Source organism: Thunnus maccoyii, chromosome 15, assembly GCF_910596095.1.
Source record: "Thunnus maccoyii chromosome 15, fThuMac1.1, whole genome shotgun sequence".
Lineage (NCBI taxonomy): Eukaryota > Metazoa > Chordata > Actinopteri > Scombriformes > Scombridae > Thunnus > Thunnus maccoyii.
In genome coordinates this window covers 11,681,059-11,700,068 of record NC_056547.1, presented here as the reverse complement: position 1 = coordinate 11,700,068, position 19,010 = coordinate 11,681,059, and the positions used below count along the sequence as shown (strand labels likewise).

The 19,010-nt window shown below is 45.0% G+C and overlaps 1 protein-coding gene across 5 annotated transcripts; it reads right to left on the bottom strand.

Annotated features, from left to right (window-relative positions):
• Window positions 1-587: 587 nt before the first annotated feature.
• prrc2a (proline-rich coiled-coil 2A) lies at window positions 588-18,618 on the bottom strand. Of its 5 annotated transcripts, none has more exons than XM_042435131.1 (17): window positions 18,494-18,618; window positions 14,342-14,493; window positions 13,038-13,215; window positions 12,661-12,772; window positions 12,462-12,543; window positions 12,206-12,349; window positions 11,449-11,690; window positions 11,083-11,171; window positions 10,807-10,958; window positions 10,095-10,197; window positions 9,762-9,951; window positions 9,494-9,586; window positions 8,689-9,241; window positions 8,285-8,541; window positions 7,411-7,714; window positions 6,982-7,204; window positions 588-6,655 (listed from the first exon to the last, which is right to left on the bottom strand). In XM_042435131.1, exons 2-17 carry the CDS (start codon window positions 14,454-14,456, stop codon window positions 3,598-3,600), a joined length of 5,895 nt encoding a protein of 1,964 aa, XP_042291065.1. In that variant the 5' UTR covers window positions 14,457-14,493; window positions 18,494-18,618; the 3' UTR covers window positions 588-3,597. The 5 variants fall into 5 exon arrangements, with proteins under 5 accessions (XP_042291065.1, XP_042291064.1, XP_042291067.1 ...); XM_042435130.1 differs by lacking the exon at window positions 18,494-18,618 and adding an exon at window positions 18,292-18,480; XM_042435133.1 differs by lacking the exon at window positions 18,494-18,618 and adding an exon at window positions 18,292-18,480 and having other exon boundaries at window positions 12,676-12,772.
• Between the last annotated feature and the right edge of the window lie 392 nt (window positions 18,619-19,010).

Below are 19,010 nucleotides of genomic sequence, written 5' to 3'. Positions count from 1 at the left end.
ACATGTAAGCAGCATTTTAATGTTATACTGTTAAATAGTCTAATATATAAAAATGCACATTTTTTATCAACTGATCATATGTTTTATGTATTACAGTATTGAGCTGAAAAGTAACCAGTAACTATAGCTGTGAAATTAATGTAGTGGAGTAAAAACTACAATATTTCCCTCTGAAATGTAGTGGACAAAATGGAAATACTCAAGTAAAGTACAATTACCTCAAAATTGTACATTAAGTAAATGTACTTAGTTACTTTCCACCACAGAAGTTTTGATTTCAAGATACTTCTAGTGAGGTTTGTGGTAACTTAACATCATATCTCTTCTTAAATGTGTTAAGAATTGTATTTAGGTGAGAAAATAAATGTAAGGACATTTTGTCAAACATAGGTGTAACTAATAACAGTAATTACACCTGCATTTTACTGGGACGTGCCACTGTCATACTGGATCACCAGTATGGCTTCCTGGCACGTTTACTTAGACTTAAGCCGTCATTGTTATTAGTTACACCTGTTGCAACACGTCTGCAGTGAAAACACAAAATATTCCACTTAATCTCAGAAGAATAAGACAATGCAATTACATTTTCCATTAAATCAAAAGTAGTTTATTTAACTTTGCCTTCTCTGTATAACTTTATTATAATAAGACACTTCTCTGCTTGTACATTGCTCCCTTGAACTAAAAATGGCAACATTTGTTTGTGGGAATGTAAGTTGGGGTAGACAAAACTTAGATACATACCAATATACATACATGTGTGTATATTACGGTTCCATTAATAAAACCATAAATGCTAAAAACAGTTTGAACCACTCCAGGTACCTTGGTAATGCTGGAAACATAGTACAATCTTTGAGTAATTTCTCTGGAATACACTACTTTTGTTTTCTTTTAACATGGGTACATACAATAATGCGCACATCAACAGTAAGAGTTAAGGAGGGATGAAGGACTCTTTGAGCCAGTGTTAAGTGTACAGCTATTGATGTATAAACCAGTAACAGGCAAGGCAAGCTGCACGCATGGGTGTGTGTTCATGCTTACAAGAAGTCATAGTGAAAAAATAATAATGTCCAACTTCACTTGCCTGCTTAAGAATGTATGCTTTAAATTACACAAAAAAAACTGGTGAAGTTCTCCACTGCATGTTCTTCTTCACTTGGATGATGAACATATACACACAGCTGAATGTATCTATGTGGATGTATTTAAGAAAACAGTAGAATTGTCTTAATAATATTGGTTAAATCAAGTTGTGGGCAAACAAGGCAGAAAGTGCTTGCCATTCATGTTACCCTCTGGTCCCCACCCCTTCCCCGAGTTATAACACATACACCAGAAAACTCACACATGCTACACACACACACACACACGCACGCACGCACGCGCACACACACACATACACAAATCATCAAATGCCCTACTCACAACATCCCAGAGACAATCTTCAAACTGTTGTCAGTAAACAAACAAACCCCAACTTACAGCAGTGACAGAATTGATGCAGATGAGTATATCGATTTAGTTCACCCTTGGATGTTGTCTCCTGTCATTTTTTTTTTTTTTTTTCAAGCTGTGTGCCATTTTGTGTCTTTTTAATGTGTGATACAAACTATGTTTACAAGTGTTATCTTACATCAATCCAAATATTTCCTGAACACACCATGTCAGCATTATTTGTTGCGAGTTACTTCTTGGAAACCGTGTGGTGAACTGTAGAAAGGTGACTTCGCGTGATGCTTCTTTTTTTCTTTTCTTTTCTTTTTTTTTTTTTTTTTGTTGTTGTCACCCTTTCAGCATAGTCCTGAATTTAATTCGTTTTGGGCTTCTGGGTTGCCACCGTGCACTGAAACAGCCATCCCGAGAGCGCGCACACTTTGAAAAATACTTCCTCAGACAAGGAGCTCTTGGTAGTCCTCCTTGGCGTGAGGAGTCTCCACGTGAGCGCAGAGTGCATCGCAGCGTGCAGGACAGCAGAGGAGGTGTAATAGTACAATACTCAGCCTAGCTCTGTACTCTGGGCCCAGACAGAGTACCTGTTCTGTTGCATCACATGTAACTTGCCCGAAAAACATAAAACACAAAGAAAGACAGAAGGAAAAAAAAAAAAAAAAAAACAGCAACCATGGATTTGTTACTACAAGGAGTGCTTATTAGAACATATTCAGTTACCTATTGAAGCATAAACAGTTTTATGAAAGTCAAACATCTTTTTCTTATTCTAGCATGACCTACATTTTCATTAAACTCATTTTCCCCTAACAAGATAGAAAAGGTATTTCACCTTGAAGGGAGGGAAAAAAAAGTGTTTCCATAAAAATGGATGTCACTGAGGAAATAATGGTTGTTAAAATAAAGCCATCAAGCTATCAATACAGTCCTCATAGGGTAAACAAAACTCATGAATGAGATCATAAGAGAGAGTAAAACTATTGTCCTTGGGGGAAAACTTTTTGCACTGTGCAGAACTTTACTGCAGGTAAAGTAGGATGCTACGATGAGGCTGAAAAAGCCTTTATTTTCTAAAAAGGACCAACCGATAGCAAGTCAACAACTTGAGGGGTGGGGTGGGGGGAATAGAAAAATCACACTATCTGCACAAGCAGCAGAAACACTGATATTAAAGACAGATCAATGTAAGTGTAGGTGAGCACTGAGCAGTAGTACTTCAATGGGTCTTATCACAGTAATCAGAGACCTACTTTGCAGGAGACCAAAAAGTCAGCGAAAAGAGTAACTGGGAAATTTAGTAAAAAGGTATTTTTAATGACCTGCTTTTATAGAAGACAAAACACACACCCCTAACATTTCTCAGAGGCTGAAACTGAACTGACACAAGGCCCAAAAAAAAAAAGACAGAGAGAGAAAGAGAAAGAAAAAAAAAAAAAAAAACATTTTATGGTACATTGTTCTTGTTAAAAGATGAAGCTGCACTCTTTCCCTTTGTGAGGGAAGTAATGCAGAACTGCACTACTGAATACCACCAAAGGCCAAAGTGTGGTAGAAATATACACAGGTACATAAATATAAAAATTAGCCCAATCCAAACATTTTGCCAATTTAATCCCACGTTCATTTTTCGCCCACATGACTGCATGTGTTTCGTGTTAAAAGATGTCATATTGTGCTTGTTTATGCGTGTGTGTGTGTGTGTGTGTGTGTGTGTTTGTGTAGCTCTGTGTGAATGTCTTCTGTCAAAACGACGTGCACCTCCATAGCAGAACCACATGCTTGTCAAATCCAACTGGGGGTGAGATTCTTGAGGGAAGGTAAAGGGGCAGGGGGAGGGGGGTTTTGGGGGAGAGGGTGGGGGGGGGGGACAACTGAACGGAGAGCAAGACGGAACAAACGGAGAAATTTACAATAACGGACGGTAGATAGTAGATTGATGCAAGGGGGGAAAAAGGTGACCGGGGTGGTGGCAGCTAAAGTGAATGTGAATACCATCTCCATATACTGTACAATGCACTAATATGTTTAGGGATGCAAACATGAAATAAAGCCATGAAATAATGATCAAAAGGGATTAAAATGTAAGAGGTGGGTTTTTAACGTGGGTGGGGTTCATCTGAAATGTTTTGAAATATTCCATCACTTCCTATTTTTCGGAGAGGGCCAGTTGCCCCGCTTCTCCCCGCGGTTACCACCTCCGTTGCCAGGCCCGCCAGAGCCACCACCGGGCGGGCCACGTGGGCCTCTTCCTCCCCCTCCACCTCCTGCTCCTCCAGTGTTGACCCTCCGGTTCTGTCGCTCCATGCCAGGACGCTGACTTGAAAAGCTTCTTTTATTAGCTGAGGGCTCTTTTCCCGCCATCTCTCGCTCGACCACACCTCCTCCTCCTCCGCTGCCCCCTCCTCCCCTTCCTAGGTGGTGGTGATGGTGAGAAGAATATGACTTCCCTCCTCCCTCCCTGTCTCTGAACTCTGTGAAATCACTGCTCTCGGAGGCGGTCTCCCATTCCTCGTTGGCCTGGTCCGAGTTCTGGTTGGTGAAGTCAGGGGACTTTGCTCCATGGCTGTGGTGGTGCTGGGGGTGGGTTTGCCCAGCGTTGCCCTGGTTGTAGTGGTGATGGTGGTGGCTGTTCGCGTTGCTGAGATGCCCTCCACCACTGTTATTGTTGGCTGTTAGTGTGGCGTTGTGGTTAGCATTTTGGGCATTGCCTGTCATGGGAGCAGAGATAGGGGCTCCGTTGCTGTCCTGAACTGAATTCAGGGAAGGAGAGGAGGGTCTTCCTCCTCCGATGACCCCCACTCCTCCATTGATGCGTGCGGCATTCTCTCGCTCCTTCAGTCTCCGGAAGCGGGGTGGCTTGTCCTGCTGATGCTGGGATCGCCCGTGACGCCGACGTCTGGGGGGTCGCTCAAACCCACCCGGCGGGAATCCACGATTAGCAGGAAGAGGGACTGAATTTGGCCCTCCAGAGTTTGACGTAGGGTTAGTTGAAGCTTGCTGGGTAACAACCCCTCCATTTTCAGTAGAACCTATAGTGGCAGGAGTTACTGCAGACAAAGATGGCTGAGGGGGATTGGACCCCTGACTTTGAGCTTGACTTCCATCAGCCATCTTGTCCTTCTTCTCGCCACTATTTCCTCCCCGGCTCAAGTCTTTGGGCCCAGAGGTTTGTGCCGGGGCTTGCTGCTTCCGCACTGAGGCTGATGGCTTGGAGGACCCACCGTGAGAGGCTGAGCTGGGTCCAACCCTGTGTCCCCCAGCTGTTCCTCCAACATTGCCACTACTCCTGTAGATGTTTCCTCCTCCACTACCTCCACCCCTGCCCCTCCTCGAGGGCACACCCCTGGGGGTGAAGACCCTGGCCTGTGAACCTCTGGGAGGGGCAGACGAAATGTTGCCGCTGCCGGTGGTGTTGGCATTATCCGAGCCATTCTTGGTGTTGGGTTTCTGGTGGTCTTCCTTGTCTGAGTGACCAAGGTCACTTGCACCACTCTCACTGCCCGTCTCTGAGCCTCTCTCCCTCCTTCTCTTGGGGATTTCTTCATACTCTGAACCCTCACTGCGGGTTTCACTTCGATTCCTGGCTCTGGCTGGGTTGTGTTGGGACCGGTCTTGACCATGCCTGCCGCCAGCCCCCTCACCCTTGGACTCCTGGTGGTGGCCACCAGCAACAGACGAGCGGTAGTCTCTGCCACTCCTGCCACCCATTCTGCCCCGACTGCCACCACTAGGTCCAGCGCTGGCCGTGTAGGTTCCCCGGTAACCACGACCACGCCCATAGAACTCCCCACCTCGTCCACGACTGCCTCTGCCGCCTTTGGTGGAGACTCCATGGTGGTGGGGGGTGCCGCCTCCTCTCTCAAAGGAGCGGTCTCTGTCCCTCCTGGACCCTGAAAATCCTGAAGAAGTGGTGTCTACATCTTTGGGCCCTCTGCCTGACCCTCCCCCACCTCCTCCGGAGGACCGTTCTTTTCCTCCGTTCCTGGGTTTGGCTGACTGGGTTGACTCTTCTTTACCAGATGGAGCTGAAGTATTCTGGGAGATGGAGGAAGCTTCCTGCTTCATGGAGCTGGGTTGGCCACCATCTTGCTCTTTATCTTTCCCAAAGCCTTGGCTTGTTTTTTCTCCTCCATCAACTTCTCCCTCTCTCTTCATCTCTTTCAGCACTGGTTTCTTGATGGGACCAGCCCTCTTGTTGGCATTGCTACCTCCTGTCTGGCTGGAGGGCTTGTGGTCCAATGGAGTGCTGGAAGAGTCCTCCCCTCCACGGGAATTGCTCCCACCTCCTGCATTGTTGGCCCTCCTACCATGAGAGGACCCCCCACCTGTATTGCTGCTGCCAGGCCGTGGGCCCCACTGGGTCTCTGTCTTGTGCTCCCGCCCCCCTCTTTGGTTTGACTTTGGATGGGGATGCTGCTGCTGCTGCTGAAGCTGAGTATGACTGCCATGCTGAGCGGGAGGTGGGCTCGAAGTCATGGAGGAATGGGGAGCATATGCTGGGCCGGTTTTCTCCTGTTTGACATGGCTGCTACTGCCAGCACTACCACTGTTGCCTCTTTCACCAAGACTGTGCCCAATAGCTTCACTCTCTCTGTGGGATGGGTGATGATGCATGGCGATTTTGACATTCCCATCTTCCCTGGCAGAAGTAGAGGAGGCCGAGGAAGAGCATGAAGATGAGAGGGAAGGTTGGTGGAGTGGGGGAGAGGAATCTGTCTTCTTGGCAGGGGCCTCAACAACCCTGTCGCGGCTGTTCTCTTGCTTATGGGGATGGAGAGGGAAGTGAGGCTGCTGAGGGTGGTGGCTGTGATGATGGTGGAGGTGAGAATTGCTCTCAACAGTGGGGAGGTCTGCTCGACCGTTGCGATCGTAGTGAGGGTGTGGGGCTCCCCATATCTGGCCCTGCTGAGCTCCTCGGGGGGGCCCTTCATCCTGATGGGTGAAGCTATGCGGGTGGTTTCCCCTTTCACCGGCCCTTTGCGGCTGCTGATGGGGAGGCATCCTCGCACCTTGATCAGGGAAGTTGCTGTAGTTGCCCCTCCCACTCATGTAGTGATGAGGGTGGTGGCTGCCGCCCTGGGTGCCAACTTGAGTGCCGACTGGTGGTGGGGTCTGATTGGATGTCCCAGAGCTAGAGCTGGGCTGCTGGATGGGTCCCAATCCACCCTCTCGCATGCGGTGTGGAGGAGTGTCACTCCTAAGACAAAGAAGATTGTAAGAATACAAAATACTAAATTAAACACACTTCATCTGAATTACGCAAGTATCTTTTTCTCCAAATCCAAGTAATATTTAAAGCCTATGCAGTATATATAGATTGAACACTATCAAAATTCTCCCGTTAAAAAATGTATAATACTATTCTTAGTACGTACAATAAATGTTGCAACGACTACAAGGCAGGAAAACAAAAGTAAAACTCCAAATTTCCAGCACAATGATTTATGCATCATACATTAGTTGTGTATAACATCTTGAAACTGTTCGGCTTAAATCTCCCTCAAAACTTGCTTGTATCCATACCTGGGCCCTTTGGCCACATCATCATCCTCCAACGCTTGCTTCTGCCTCAGTGGGGAGGTGAGCCCACGACCCTCCCCTCCACCAGGGAATACCTCCGGCCCCCACCCCAGCTTTGGATCCATAGGGGGGGTCCCACGGTGAGGGTGCCCTGGATGCTGTTGCTGCCTGTCAAAGGGGTCTGAACCAGATCCCCCTGAATCAGACCGCTCACGCCCAATAAGCCCTGTGACACAGGAGGATTTTTAAAATGACAGACATTGCAATGTTTGATGCTTGATGGGACAGCCTGATAGCCACTACGTCGGCCCACCATACGTTAAGAGCTACACTCTCACATATGTCAATACAGTTATTATTTAACCATTCAACCACAATCTTTATCTTCAAAGTGTTGAATCAGATCTCAGTGATAATGATATATCTACTCACCAGATGGGTGCATGCTGGCTGAATAATAGTCCATAGGTGGAGGGCGGCCCTGCATCATGCGAGGGTCCATGTAGGGCATCATCATCCAGCGAGGGTCAAAATTCATTGGCAGAGGCGGGGGTCGAACCATGTTGCTGGGTTGATACAGTGGTCCACCCTGCTTAGGTCCAGGCCCTGGCTGGGGTGTTGAGCCTGGTGAAGGACCCTGTGGAGGCTGGGGCTGGGGGGACAGCTGGCTCTGGGATGCCTGGCTGTGCTGCTGTTGCTGCTGCTGCCACTGCTGCTGCTGCTTCAGGAGCTGCTCCTAAAGAGGAATTATATAAAAATAGAAAGCATCGCATTCAGGTTGTTAAAAGAACAGAATCATCAAGAGGATTCATGCATAAAGACATGCCAGCACTGTTACCTAGCACCTTTTAGATAATTTTGTGGTTATTTTTTCTGAATGTCCTTTGGTGTCTGCCTATTATTTGCCTAGATTTAATGAGGACACAAGTGTACCTAATCAACTGAAGTGGTCACCTTTCAGACTTGTGAATGGGCATAAAAACCACATTTATCATGGAGCTACTGCTTCCGATATAACATGATCAGTACTTTGACAAGCCTATGGAGTGACAATTAAAATGAATATTATAATGGCATTTCTTACATCCCAAATTTTTTGGTGAGGATGCTGTATTGTTTGAATATCAAAAATCCATAACACACAAAGAATTCCTTGTGGAGTGCTTGTGAATCATTGCTAAGTGGTCATCATTAAACCACTTGGGGTTTAATATTGGGGTTTAGTTTGAATCTAACAGAGAGTCGAACACATTTAGGATTAAAAGATCAAGTAACACCTGTAATTATGACAAGAACAAATGCTAACCTGCTGCTGCCTCTGGAAACGAGGTGGAAGAGACTTCTGGTACTTTGAGTAACCCTGGCCAGGGGGACCACCGGCTTGACGACCTGCTCCTCCTCCAATATTCTCAATCTTCACTGGGTCGACTCCTCTTTCACCTCCACTTCCTGCACGAATGCGAGGACTACCAATGGTCTCCTCCTTAGTCTCTCCCGGTAAAGGTACCTCCAGGGTGGGCTGCTGTGGCTGTGACACAGCAGGCTGGGGACACTGTTGGGTATCTGAACCAGGAAAGAAGGTTGTTGGGTTGAATAAAGAGTTTTAATCAAGGAGGTGGATGCTTTATTTGACACATCAGGTGTTGAGAAAACCGATGTTAATGATCCAAATGATTCAGACCAGTCATCACTGATCATGTGTAAACTCACCTGCGCCGGAGTCATAGCTGCTGTTGCTGCTGGCTCGCTGTCTGTCACTGACTCCAGGACCCGTCCCCGGCTGCACAGCCAGCACTGGAGGCTCCTCGGTGTCTACGCATGGGGATGGGGGCTGGCTGATGTTGGGGGAGGAGGCAGAGGCTGACATAGATGGACTAGGGCTGCCTGCTGTGGCAGCTGTCAAGTTTCCATCAAGGCTCGGGGATTTACTGGTGCCAACACTGCCTCCCACGTTACTGCCCTGCTGCTGTTGCTGCTTCTCATCGAGCCTCTTCAGCTTCTCGGCACAGGCAGCACGTCTCTCCTCCTCCATCCTACGTTCTTCCTCCTCACGGCGTCGACGGGCTCGCTCCACTGCAGCAGAGATCTCAGTAGAGGACTGCTTCCTGCGCTGACGCCAAGTCTCATCCTCATCCTCCCCCTGGGCCCCATGGACCAGCAGGCCAGGCTGGGAAGGAGGGCTAGGGCCTCCTGCTGCTGGCTGGTGCTGGGCAGGGCCAGGTTTTCCAGGGCCTAGAGGGGCACCCTGGTTGTGGGGCCGGTCCTGAACAGAGTGCATTAGAAAAAATATGAAGCTCCATTATGTAGTTCTCACCAATACAGAAGACATCATTGCAATCTTGTTGAGGAAAATTTATAGCAATGATTACATCCAACTGTAATAAAACTTCAGTTAAAAAAGCGAACTTAAAACTATAGATGATTTATAATGACTATATGACGTAAGATCTGTGGGGGCGGTGGATGAGATAATGACAGAAATGATTTGTCTATGAGGCCCTATCCAGATGTCTACCTCTCGGTAAAAGGAGTAGGGCCCTTGTCCGAGGAGCGGCCCAGGTGGGGGGGAGGGCTGCTCCCGGGGACCACCCAATCCAGGCCTGCGCCCCTGTATACAGGCAGACACATTTAGCCATGCTCCACCACAATAATCTACACCGACAAAAACAGACACACACACACACACACATATACACACACACTAACACATCTCTTTCTATCTTTTCGTAGCTTGAGGATGGCCTGGCTGGGCAAGCCTTTATTGCCGCTGTTCAGCACACTACCTGGTAGTTGGGTGGTGCTCCCTGGCCGCTCCAGCCACTGCCACCCTCCTCGGCCCATCCTGGCTTGCTGGAGGGGGGTTGGGAGCCATTGTCAGCATTAGTGGGAGGGGTGCGGCGGGTGTCTCCACCGCTCTCTGAAGCTCGAGAGCGAGAGGTTGCAGGGGGGGCATCCTGGGACCTCTGCTGCTCACTAAGGAAAAGAGAAAAAAACGCCAATTATTTAAACAAATTATAGTATAGCTGATATGTATAGTCAAGCAAAAAAAAGAAAAAGAATTATAACAGTATTGTTATAGTTTAGCTCACACACACTGAATGTACTTGGCCACATACCGCAAGTCATTCTTGCTCTCCGTTCTCTCCTCTTCTCCCTCCTCATCTCCTTCATCATCACTGAACTTCAACTTGGCAGAGTAATCAATTTCCTCATGAGCTCCTATTAAACCAAAAAGTAAGACATAAAGAATACATCAGAACCATGTTTATAGCAAACATGCATTCAGTGCACTGGCACATTATTCATCATCCTTCACTTCGATAAACCCAATCCTCCTTTCCCCCCCTCCCTCCTGTGTAGTGACTGGAACCCCTCTGCTTGGATCAGCAGGAAATATGATATATAGACACATCTGCAACGCTAGAAAGCATCAGTCTCACCCACTACCACTGTGTCGTCAGCTCCTTAATAATTTAGCAGCATAAGCACTAAATCAACATGCCATGCACACACCCCATGTAAAACAGCTGCAAAAATGAAAGCCTATCCATTGCTAGTTCTCTGTAGCTGCTCTCTAAATTAACTGATACGGTTGCACTCATAAGAACAAATTAAATATATACACATATATGAAAAAACTGTCTTTGAGCAAAGATTTACAAATGATGCAATATGATTATTTTTTCTTAATTTGTTGTAGCATCAACTGTATTAATTATTTATTAATTATTTTTATAAATTTGGAACTGTTTCCAAATAATATCAGGTTCTCTATAGCCATCTCTGTTTACAGGTTAGTTGTATATATAAGAATGAGCATCTTTCGACCTGCCCAGCCGTCGTCTCCATCGTGGTCCAGCTCGTCAAGCTCCTTCAGGTCGTCCTGCTTTAGGATAGAGGGTCGCTTCACCACCTCTCCACCTGCATCACGTGGGCCACCCTGAGGCCTGCTGTCAGGACCACCTTGCGCACGAGCGAACCTAAAAGAGGGAAGGAGGTTCTTTGTCACTGATATGATGAAGATACAGAAAACAGCATGGCCCAAAATGGCAGAACAGTTGTGATTTAATTAAAAATCAAGCTAAATTGTAAAACTTAACATACCTTGGAGCAGGCCCTTCCCCAGGTGGCGGGTACCTGTAGGGTGCCTGAGGGCCATAGGGGGCCGGAAAGGGCAGATAGGGAGGATACATCTAGAAAGAAAAAAAAAAAAAAAGATCCAGTTCAAACTCCAGTTCTTTATTCTAAAAGCAGCTGTGGTAGTTTAAACCCTTAATCTATACAGGAAGCACTTAAAAACAAAAATTGTGTAGTGTAGCAATTGTAATTCTGCACTCTATCTGCATACAAATGATGCAGATAGAGTGCGTAGCAGTTGTGTAGCTATAAAAAATGAAAAAAAAATAATAATAAAGTGAGAACAAATACTATAATATTTGCCTGAAATCAAACGGAGAAAAACAAACTTACGAATGGAGGCATGATCCCTCGGTATTGGGGGAACCCTGGCCCAACGGGGGGCTGGGGCAGGGGCAAGGCGGGGCTGCCTGCGGGAGGGTTCCTAGGTGGCCCGTGGGACTGAGGGTTCTGAGGCGGGACCCCAGCTGCCCCATCCATCACCAGAGCCCCACCACTGCCACCCTCCGCTGCCCCCTCCCCAGACAGGGTGGGCGCCAGGGCTCGGCCCCCACCGTCCCGCCAGCTTGTAACGTCTGAGGACAGCGAACACAAGAGAGGACAGAGCGGTCAGAATGGTTTATGGTCTTGAATGCCTCAGAGATGCAAAGCCATTACTTTAGAGATAACACATCCTTTCAACAGAAGACAAACGGATTCAAGTTCTTTCAGATGGGAGAATATCTTTTTTTATTTTTCCTTGGTTCTTAAATTACATTCATTTTAAATTATTAATTTGGCAAGCACACTACAACACAAACCAAAGAATAAAGAAAATAACCAGAATACATACAGAATACATATATATAAAAAAATCTTGTGCATTTGAAGCAATACAAGCCAAATTAATAATTAATAGGAAAATAGCTCTCAGACTATTTGATCAGCTGCCCTGTTGCTCTATGTTATCAACTTAACCACTAGCCAAAATCTGTAGTCTGTAACATAATAAATAGAAGAAGCTCTCCTCCTTAAAACAGATCTAGTGTCTCACCACCACTCACTTAATAAAAGTTGGTCAATTATTGGATATTAAGTAGACGTCACTCACTCTGGGGGCGGAGGCTTGGTCCGGGCCCATACCACTGATCTGCAGTGCCCTGTTCTCTGCCAGCTCTGTCCTGGTCGCCAGCCGCCTGCAGGGTGGGAAATTCCTCGCGAGAGAATGGCGACGGTAGGTTTGATCCCTTTCCACCTGCAAAAAGGCAAGACGAGGAGAGAATGATTTTGCAGAAAGCATCACACATGTGCGACAAAAAGCTTATTCTGGAGAAATGTGAGAGAGATATACAAATAGGAAGACTCACCATCCCCTTGTGTTCCATGTGTAACACTGGCCTGTGCCCAGGACCTTGCCCCTACGGCCTGGGTTGAAGCTGGGGCCAGAGCCTGAGGAGGGAACACACACACAAAGAGACAAATAACCATATGATACATGTCAACTACGGCTGCTGTAAATCCCCAAGCACATTATTAACTCAGAAGATGATTTAGCATTTTCCTTACTGTGTTTGTCGGTACCTCTGAAGCCGGCGGGGTTCTCGGGCGGGTCGGTGCAGGCATCTGTGAAGCCACAGGCTGCTGCGGTTCCGGCTGCGGTGCTGACAATGCATCGGTACTGAGAGAAAGAATAAAGTCAGGGGGAGACAGTTATGAGACAAGGTGAAACAAGCGACCGCACAGGGCAACAAAGAAACAAAACAAACAACAGTGTCAGACAATATTACAGTCTGGTGTCTGGATAATTAATATAAAGCAACTTCTCAGAGTAGCCTTCAATATGTATGTTTCTCTTCTTATGATGAGATCTAAATGCACTTTGACATTTGGAGTAATTGTAACAGTCTAAAATTGATATGGTGGGGGGGATGGGATCCACTTACCTCTTTGGGTCTGCTGGTTCCGGTTTGCTTGCCCATCCTGTGCCGTCTTTGGGAACGAGCGAGACGTTAGGATCGTTGCCTTTGTTCTCTGCCTTCAGACTGGGCAGGTTGGCAGGGGGTGGCATACGCCGCGCGGAGGCAACTTTACCAAGAGACTGCAGGCCATGGCGGGGGGGAACTGATATGGGGAAGAGAAAGGAGGTCATTAGCACAGATGGACCATGGAAACCTGACACCAATTAAATCTACTGGATGTAAGGAGGGGCCTGATGACAGGCTGATGTTAGGTTTGCTGCTTACTTTGCTAGATATACAATTAGGATTCTGAACAACCAACAAGGCTAGAGACTTGCTAGTTTCAGTCTGATGATTCCGACAAATATTTAGTTGTCATTAAAACCCACTTCACTTACGGTTTATAGAGAAGTATTAGGATATTGATGTTCACGGAAGCATGGAAAAGCTTTCCGATTCTGAAAAGTGAAGCTGCGCTGAATATTAATCCCTCGTTTGTTTCCTTGAGGCTGAGAGAAACCACAGCAGTGCATGGCTTCACTATGTAGGAGGGGGAAGTATGTAGTTTAGAAACGGGGACAGCTGCTTAGATCTAGTGGGGAGCTTCTGAATAAAACATAGACTGGGGACTCAGCACAGAAGTCAAACAGCGTCCACAAGTAAGCCTCTGTCTCAGGTCAGGCTCAGTGGCTTCGAGGCTCAGCTGACACGACGAGGCTCAGGAGCCCTTCACCCTCTAGGCCATGCATAATTTCTGTCTATATGGCAACAGTTGTGCATCAGTCTAATAGGCAACCCTTTTCTCTACAAGACAGGTGTAAAGGCCTATAAATAATGGAAGTAAACATCCTGTATCCCTGAATAATATTAACCGTATCAGCAAAACCAGGTTAGCAGGCAGCTGAGAGATGAAGCGTATCGTCCATTTCCTGCATTGGAAATCGGTAGCACCAGAGTCATTAGGGTGACGGTACGCTAATGCATCAAAGTTCAAGCACTTGGTGAGAGGAGACAACGCAGCACAGCCAGGCCCACTTAATGACAACACCAACGGATAAATCAAAATGACCAGGCAGATCTGCTTCTTAAGGCTATATCTGATAAATGACACCACAAACGTTACATTGTTACAGGTAGCACCAAAACAAAACCATCTAGCAGAATTTACAGAGAGCCTGACAGTTATGTGATTTAAAAAAAAAAGAATAACCCGGATAGCATGGCAAATCTATTACAGTAAGTTGTGACGTACAACAAAAGCTTGGGTATAACAGAAGCAAGATACTCACCAACAGGCTTTTGTGTTTCAAGGCTCTTTCCTTTGTATGTATCAAACAGGTTGAGAGACGCATACTTGGTTTTGCCTTCCTTCCCCTTTGCAGTTTGCCCAGAGCGCTCTGACATTGCGCTGTCCGCTCATTGAGTATGGTGAGCCCTGAGACTGGGAGGGAGAGACAGACAGAGAGAGAAAGATTTGACACCAGGCATGCACAGAAAGTGAGAGTAAATGTATTGAGTGCACAAGCACGCATTCATGACAACTGACACAAACAAAAACTGGCTGCAAATCAAAACATCCGCATGTGCTGTGGTCCAACGGATTTAAAATACGGGATTTGACTGCAGTGGTGATTCAGCTGGAGGTGTGTGTGGTGGTATGATTAAGTACTCGTATAGTAAATTACAACACAACATCATCACAACACAGGCTGTTCTGTGAAACGTGATATATTGCAAGACGAACATTTGTGACTACCTTCACTTAGGTGTTGCAGTTTCACTTTTTACAGGGCCCTAAATCTCTTGTATCACATGCCAACTATGAAGACTTAATGCTAATGCACACAACACTGTTTGCCGAGGCTTTCAGACATGGTTTTTTGTCCTCTGTCTCACTGATGAAATATGCCTCTATTCTATTTCGCTAAATTATCCGTCTGTAACACAATGAGACGTGTCGATACACAAACCCTCTTTTTTTTTTAAATTGTTTTTTTTCGCCCTCTTGTGCCCGTTGTAAATCACATCTAAACTAACTAACTAATCAATTAAACTAAACATATTTCTATACATTGTGCATTAGCTACATCAACAATGATTATTCATGGCCCTAGATTTAATTATGTGCATTCACAAGTTAAATGGATGGAAAAGAACAGCTACAAAAAACACTTTAAAACCAAAATACTTCAAACATTTATTTGCAATAAACTTCTATAAAAACAGCTTATTTTTGTACATTTTAACAACTAACTGTTGGAGTTATTTTCAATATTTGCCAATTTAGTGAAGACATGTTTGCTTGCTGCAGGCCTTCTGAACCAGCACAACAAAAACAAGGACATTAGGAAGTTCATTAACAACTCAAACAATATGCAAAATCTACACCAAAATAAAACTAGCAATGCAGCTGGAGTAAGGCAGTAAGCCTCACTAGGTGATCATCAACACACCTGCAACATCTCGGTAAGTTAAAGTAACTTTTTCCATTATATTTTTCCAGAAGATAAACATTTTTTTAAATCAGACAATCCATAAACATAAGGAAAATACTTGGTCATGTAAGATCCCATGGGTCTGACTCCTTAGGTAAACTAGCCAATCTTTACAAAACATCAGCAATCACGAATAACATAAGGAATTGTGTTGCAGGCAAAAAAGTCAGATGAGTTTGTGTGCCTGCCCTTAGATCAGAATAAAGTTGCTTCACATTAGGCTTTTTCCCCCACAGGGCTCTGTCACATGTAGAAGCAATTTTTTTTTATTATTATTTGCACAACACAGAGATGAAAGTGCCTGGACCACAATAATGATGCAGCACATTCAACTAAAACATATATATCAAAATAGAAGAAATATCCAGAGATGTGGAGTTATGTTAAGCCCAGTCAACAACTACCTAAAGGCCAGGGGGTATTCGGGGATGACCTGTTGTTACACACACCCATTTTCTTCCCTTAGCCATATTGTTTTCACTGTTTACCTACCACTGTACTGACCTATAAGGCATAATTCTCACTCACACACAGTGACATTTTTATGTGGCATGCAAGGATTACCAAGGCAGTCAATCTGTCCACCGAAATAATTCTGGTTCTACTCCAGCCTTTTAGGAGGGTGGACAGGTGGTTTAGTGTATGATATTACACATATTGTCACTAGGGCATATTCGGCATCATGCCAGTGTAAATTCTACTCGGAAAGACTATACACTACACACCTTATCACAGGAAAACTGTACAAAAGAAAGGGGGGGGGGCAAAAGCAGGGTTTCTATGGCAACACATTATAAATGATATTCTTCTATGCCTTGCCTTGAGACATGGTTGGCTCCATGGCAACGACCAGGCCTTTAGCTTGAACTCATTTTACTGCACATCAATAAAACACACTGTGCTGACATCTGTCCAATTCAGAATAAATTGGCTGAATCCAGCAGGTTAAACTGTTGCCCCAACTCCACCCAGCTCTTACTAGGCACAATTAGTGAGGAGAGATGATTCTCCTGAAGATTATTGTGCTACAAATAACATTAGTCATTTCATTCACTGGCTCTGGATGAATTGGTGAAATGATGCGAGCCAAATGGTCCATGACCAGAAGAACAATTTTAGACCTCAACAAAGACTTTCAAGCAATGCCTTGTTGTTTTATTATTCTGTATCAAAACGACCTGTGTATAGTTTAATAAAAAGGTAGAAGACGAACTGATGAAAACTCTAGTCATGATAGCCCCATTAGTCTACCTGAATTGATGGCTACAACAAGGCTCACACCAGCAGTGGTGTAGCTTTGTTGAGCAAAACAAAGTGATTCAAACAGGGATTAACACAAAATCTCAATCAAACAAGTAGAAACACACTCTGAAATGTGAAGCCAATACCCTTCTACAGCGCGCTGGTAATCCTCACAATGCCACAATGATCCACGCTGTTTGCAATAAACACCACACTGCAGAAAAATAAATAACTACACTAAACAACCCAGCGGTTTTTTGTTGGTTTTTGTTTTACACAAGAGGGACTACCGAGCAGCAGCACTGCACCGTGTCTCGATAGCCAGATGAGATTAGAAAATTAGGTCGTGGGATGGCTGGCCAACTACATGTTGTATGGGGATTAACTGGGGCCAGCAAGCTTCACTACCAAGCCATAAATGCAGCAACGTATACCACAAAAAAGGGGCCTTGCAACGCTACAGCTAACGATAAGCTATGAGCACGTATGCACGATCGTGTCCGGACAACATCGGCTCGTAGCGACGACATTAGCAACCAGAGATCAGACATTATAAATTAAAAAAAAAATAAATTTGATGAGACTATCCAAACTCAAGACATGTTTCTTGTGGAGTTGGTGCTAGCTGGCTAACACAGGGCCTCAGTGTTCGCGTTGGGAGGGGGACTGCGTTGATGTTTCATAATGCATTTTCAACTCCTTGCGGTAACACTAGCTTGTGGCTCTTCAACCAGTCGAGCTGCTTGTTTGAATCACACACACACACACACACACAACCGATACGGGCAAACGGGCGTTTCTGTGGAGCTATTACTCATCTATCACTCGTTAAAAAAGGGGGGCATGGGATAACGAAAGGAAAAAAATATTTTATTATAGAGAACAAAACAAAATGGCGGTGGAGAGACAGGCCCCGGTGCATATTAACGTTAACACAAACCGGTTGAGTAGCATAGGTGTAACGTTAAGCCAACTTGCCATCATGCGACGTCCATTTACAGACGCTGGCAATACAGACAAAGCAGGGTTGATTGTGCTACAATACCAAATCAAAATAAATATCCTGTTCTACTAAAGTTAATGTATCGTAAAAGGATAGTTTTATTAGCTAAAGCTACACGACTAGCGTCACAACCTGCGCTAACGTTTATCCGCTAACGTTAGCCTTCAAGCGTTAGCAACCAACAAAACGTTATTAGTTATATCAATAACATACAAACTTCGTAGCTAATAACATCACAAAAATACATATATGTGTGGTACCTCACAAAAAACATTGCACCTTACATTTGAAATGATAGCTCACCCCTTTTAGCCAAGCTACGCTAACGAGCTACCAGCCTTTCCCAAAAAAAAACAATAAGACTGCCTCTCCACAAAATACCATCTTAATACGCTGCCAATACGGTGTCCGCTGCTAGTATGGTGATCATTTCTGCTCAATATAATGTAAGTTGATCGGTGTGTTTGCATAAAATAGACAATATTTCCCGGCCACTGACCTGGTCTTGTCCCGACTTGTCTCGAGGTTGTATCGCAGAATGAGGTTAGCTATGCTATCGCGTAGCTTTCTAGCAAGTGACCCAGCTAGGCTAAAGCAACGTTATTATCCTCCTGCATAGTCAAAACACACAAGGTCTTTGCAATCGCTCGCCCCTAACTTAAGATACGACTACGTAAAGACAAAGAAGGTTTACGGCTTACTTGCACTCCTTTTCTTTTTTTTCTCCCAGAAAAAATAAATGAAAAGGGGGGGAAAAGAAAACTGTAATAATGGGCTCGATCCGTCACCTAAAGAGCCGTCAACGGCTACTGGGTGATATCATGAGATGGGAGCCGTTTGGGATCTTTACTGTAAATGAAAAAAAAAATGCGACTCTAGTTTATATTTTCAAAAAAATGCAAAATAAGTATTTATAATATAATAATTTTCATAAGCTTGTGGGTTAAATATGAATTTAAGTGGCCAAGTGTGGATTGTCGAGTTTAGAAATTGTGATTTATTCTCTTTGGTTCACCAGTTAAAGGACAGGTTCACAGTTTTTCCCAAGTCTGTCTTAAAATAACAGTTAGGAGCCCAAATGAACATTAAAATAGGTTTTTTTTGCTGTAATAATTCCTCTTATTCATACTGGCCATTAGAAGATCCATTTATTATGCACTTTCATTAATGTCAGTGATGGGGGGCAAAATCCACAGTCCTCCTGTGCAAAAAAATGTA

What these genes read in the sequence shown, in the direction of transcription:
- prrc2a (XM_042435131.1), bottom strand. Translation starts at nt 14,456, where the DNA reads ATGTCAGAGCGCTCTGGGCAAACTGCAAAGGGGAAGGAAGGCAAAACC. An exon ending in ACATGGAACACAAGGGGATG is followed by an intron (nt 12,350 to 12,461) that starts GTGAGTCTTCCT and finishes GCCTTTTTGCAG; the next exon opens with GTGGAAAGGGATCAAACCTA. An exon ending in TGGAGACGACGGCTGGGCAG is followed by an intron (nt 10,198 to 10,806) that starts GTCGAAAGATGC and finishes TTGGTTTAATAG; the next exon opens with GAGCTCATGAGGAAATTGAT.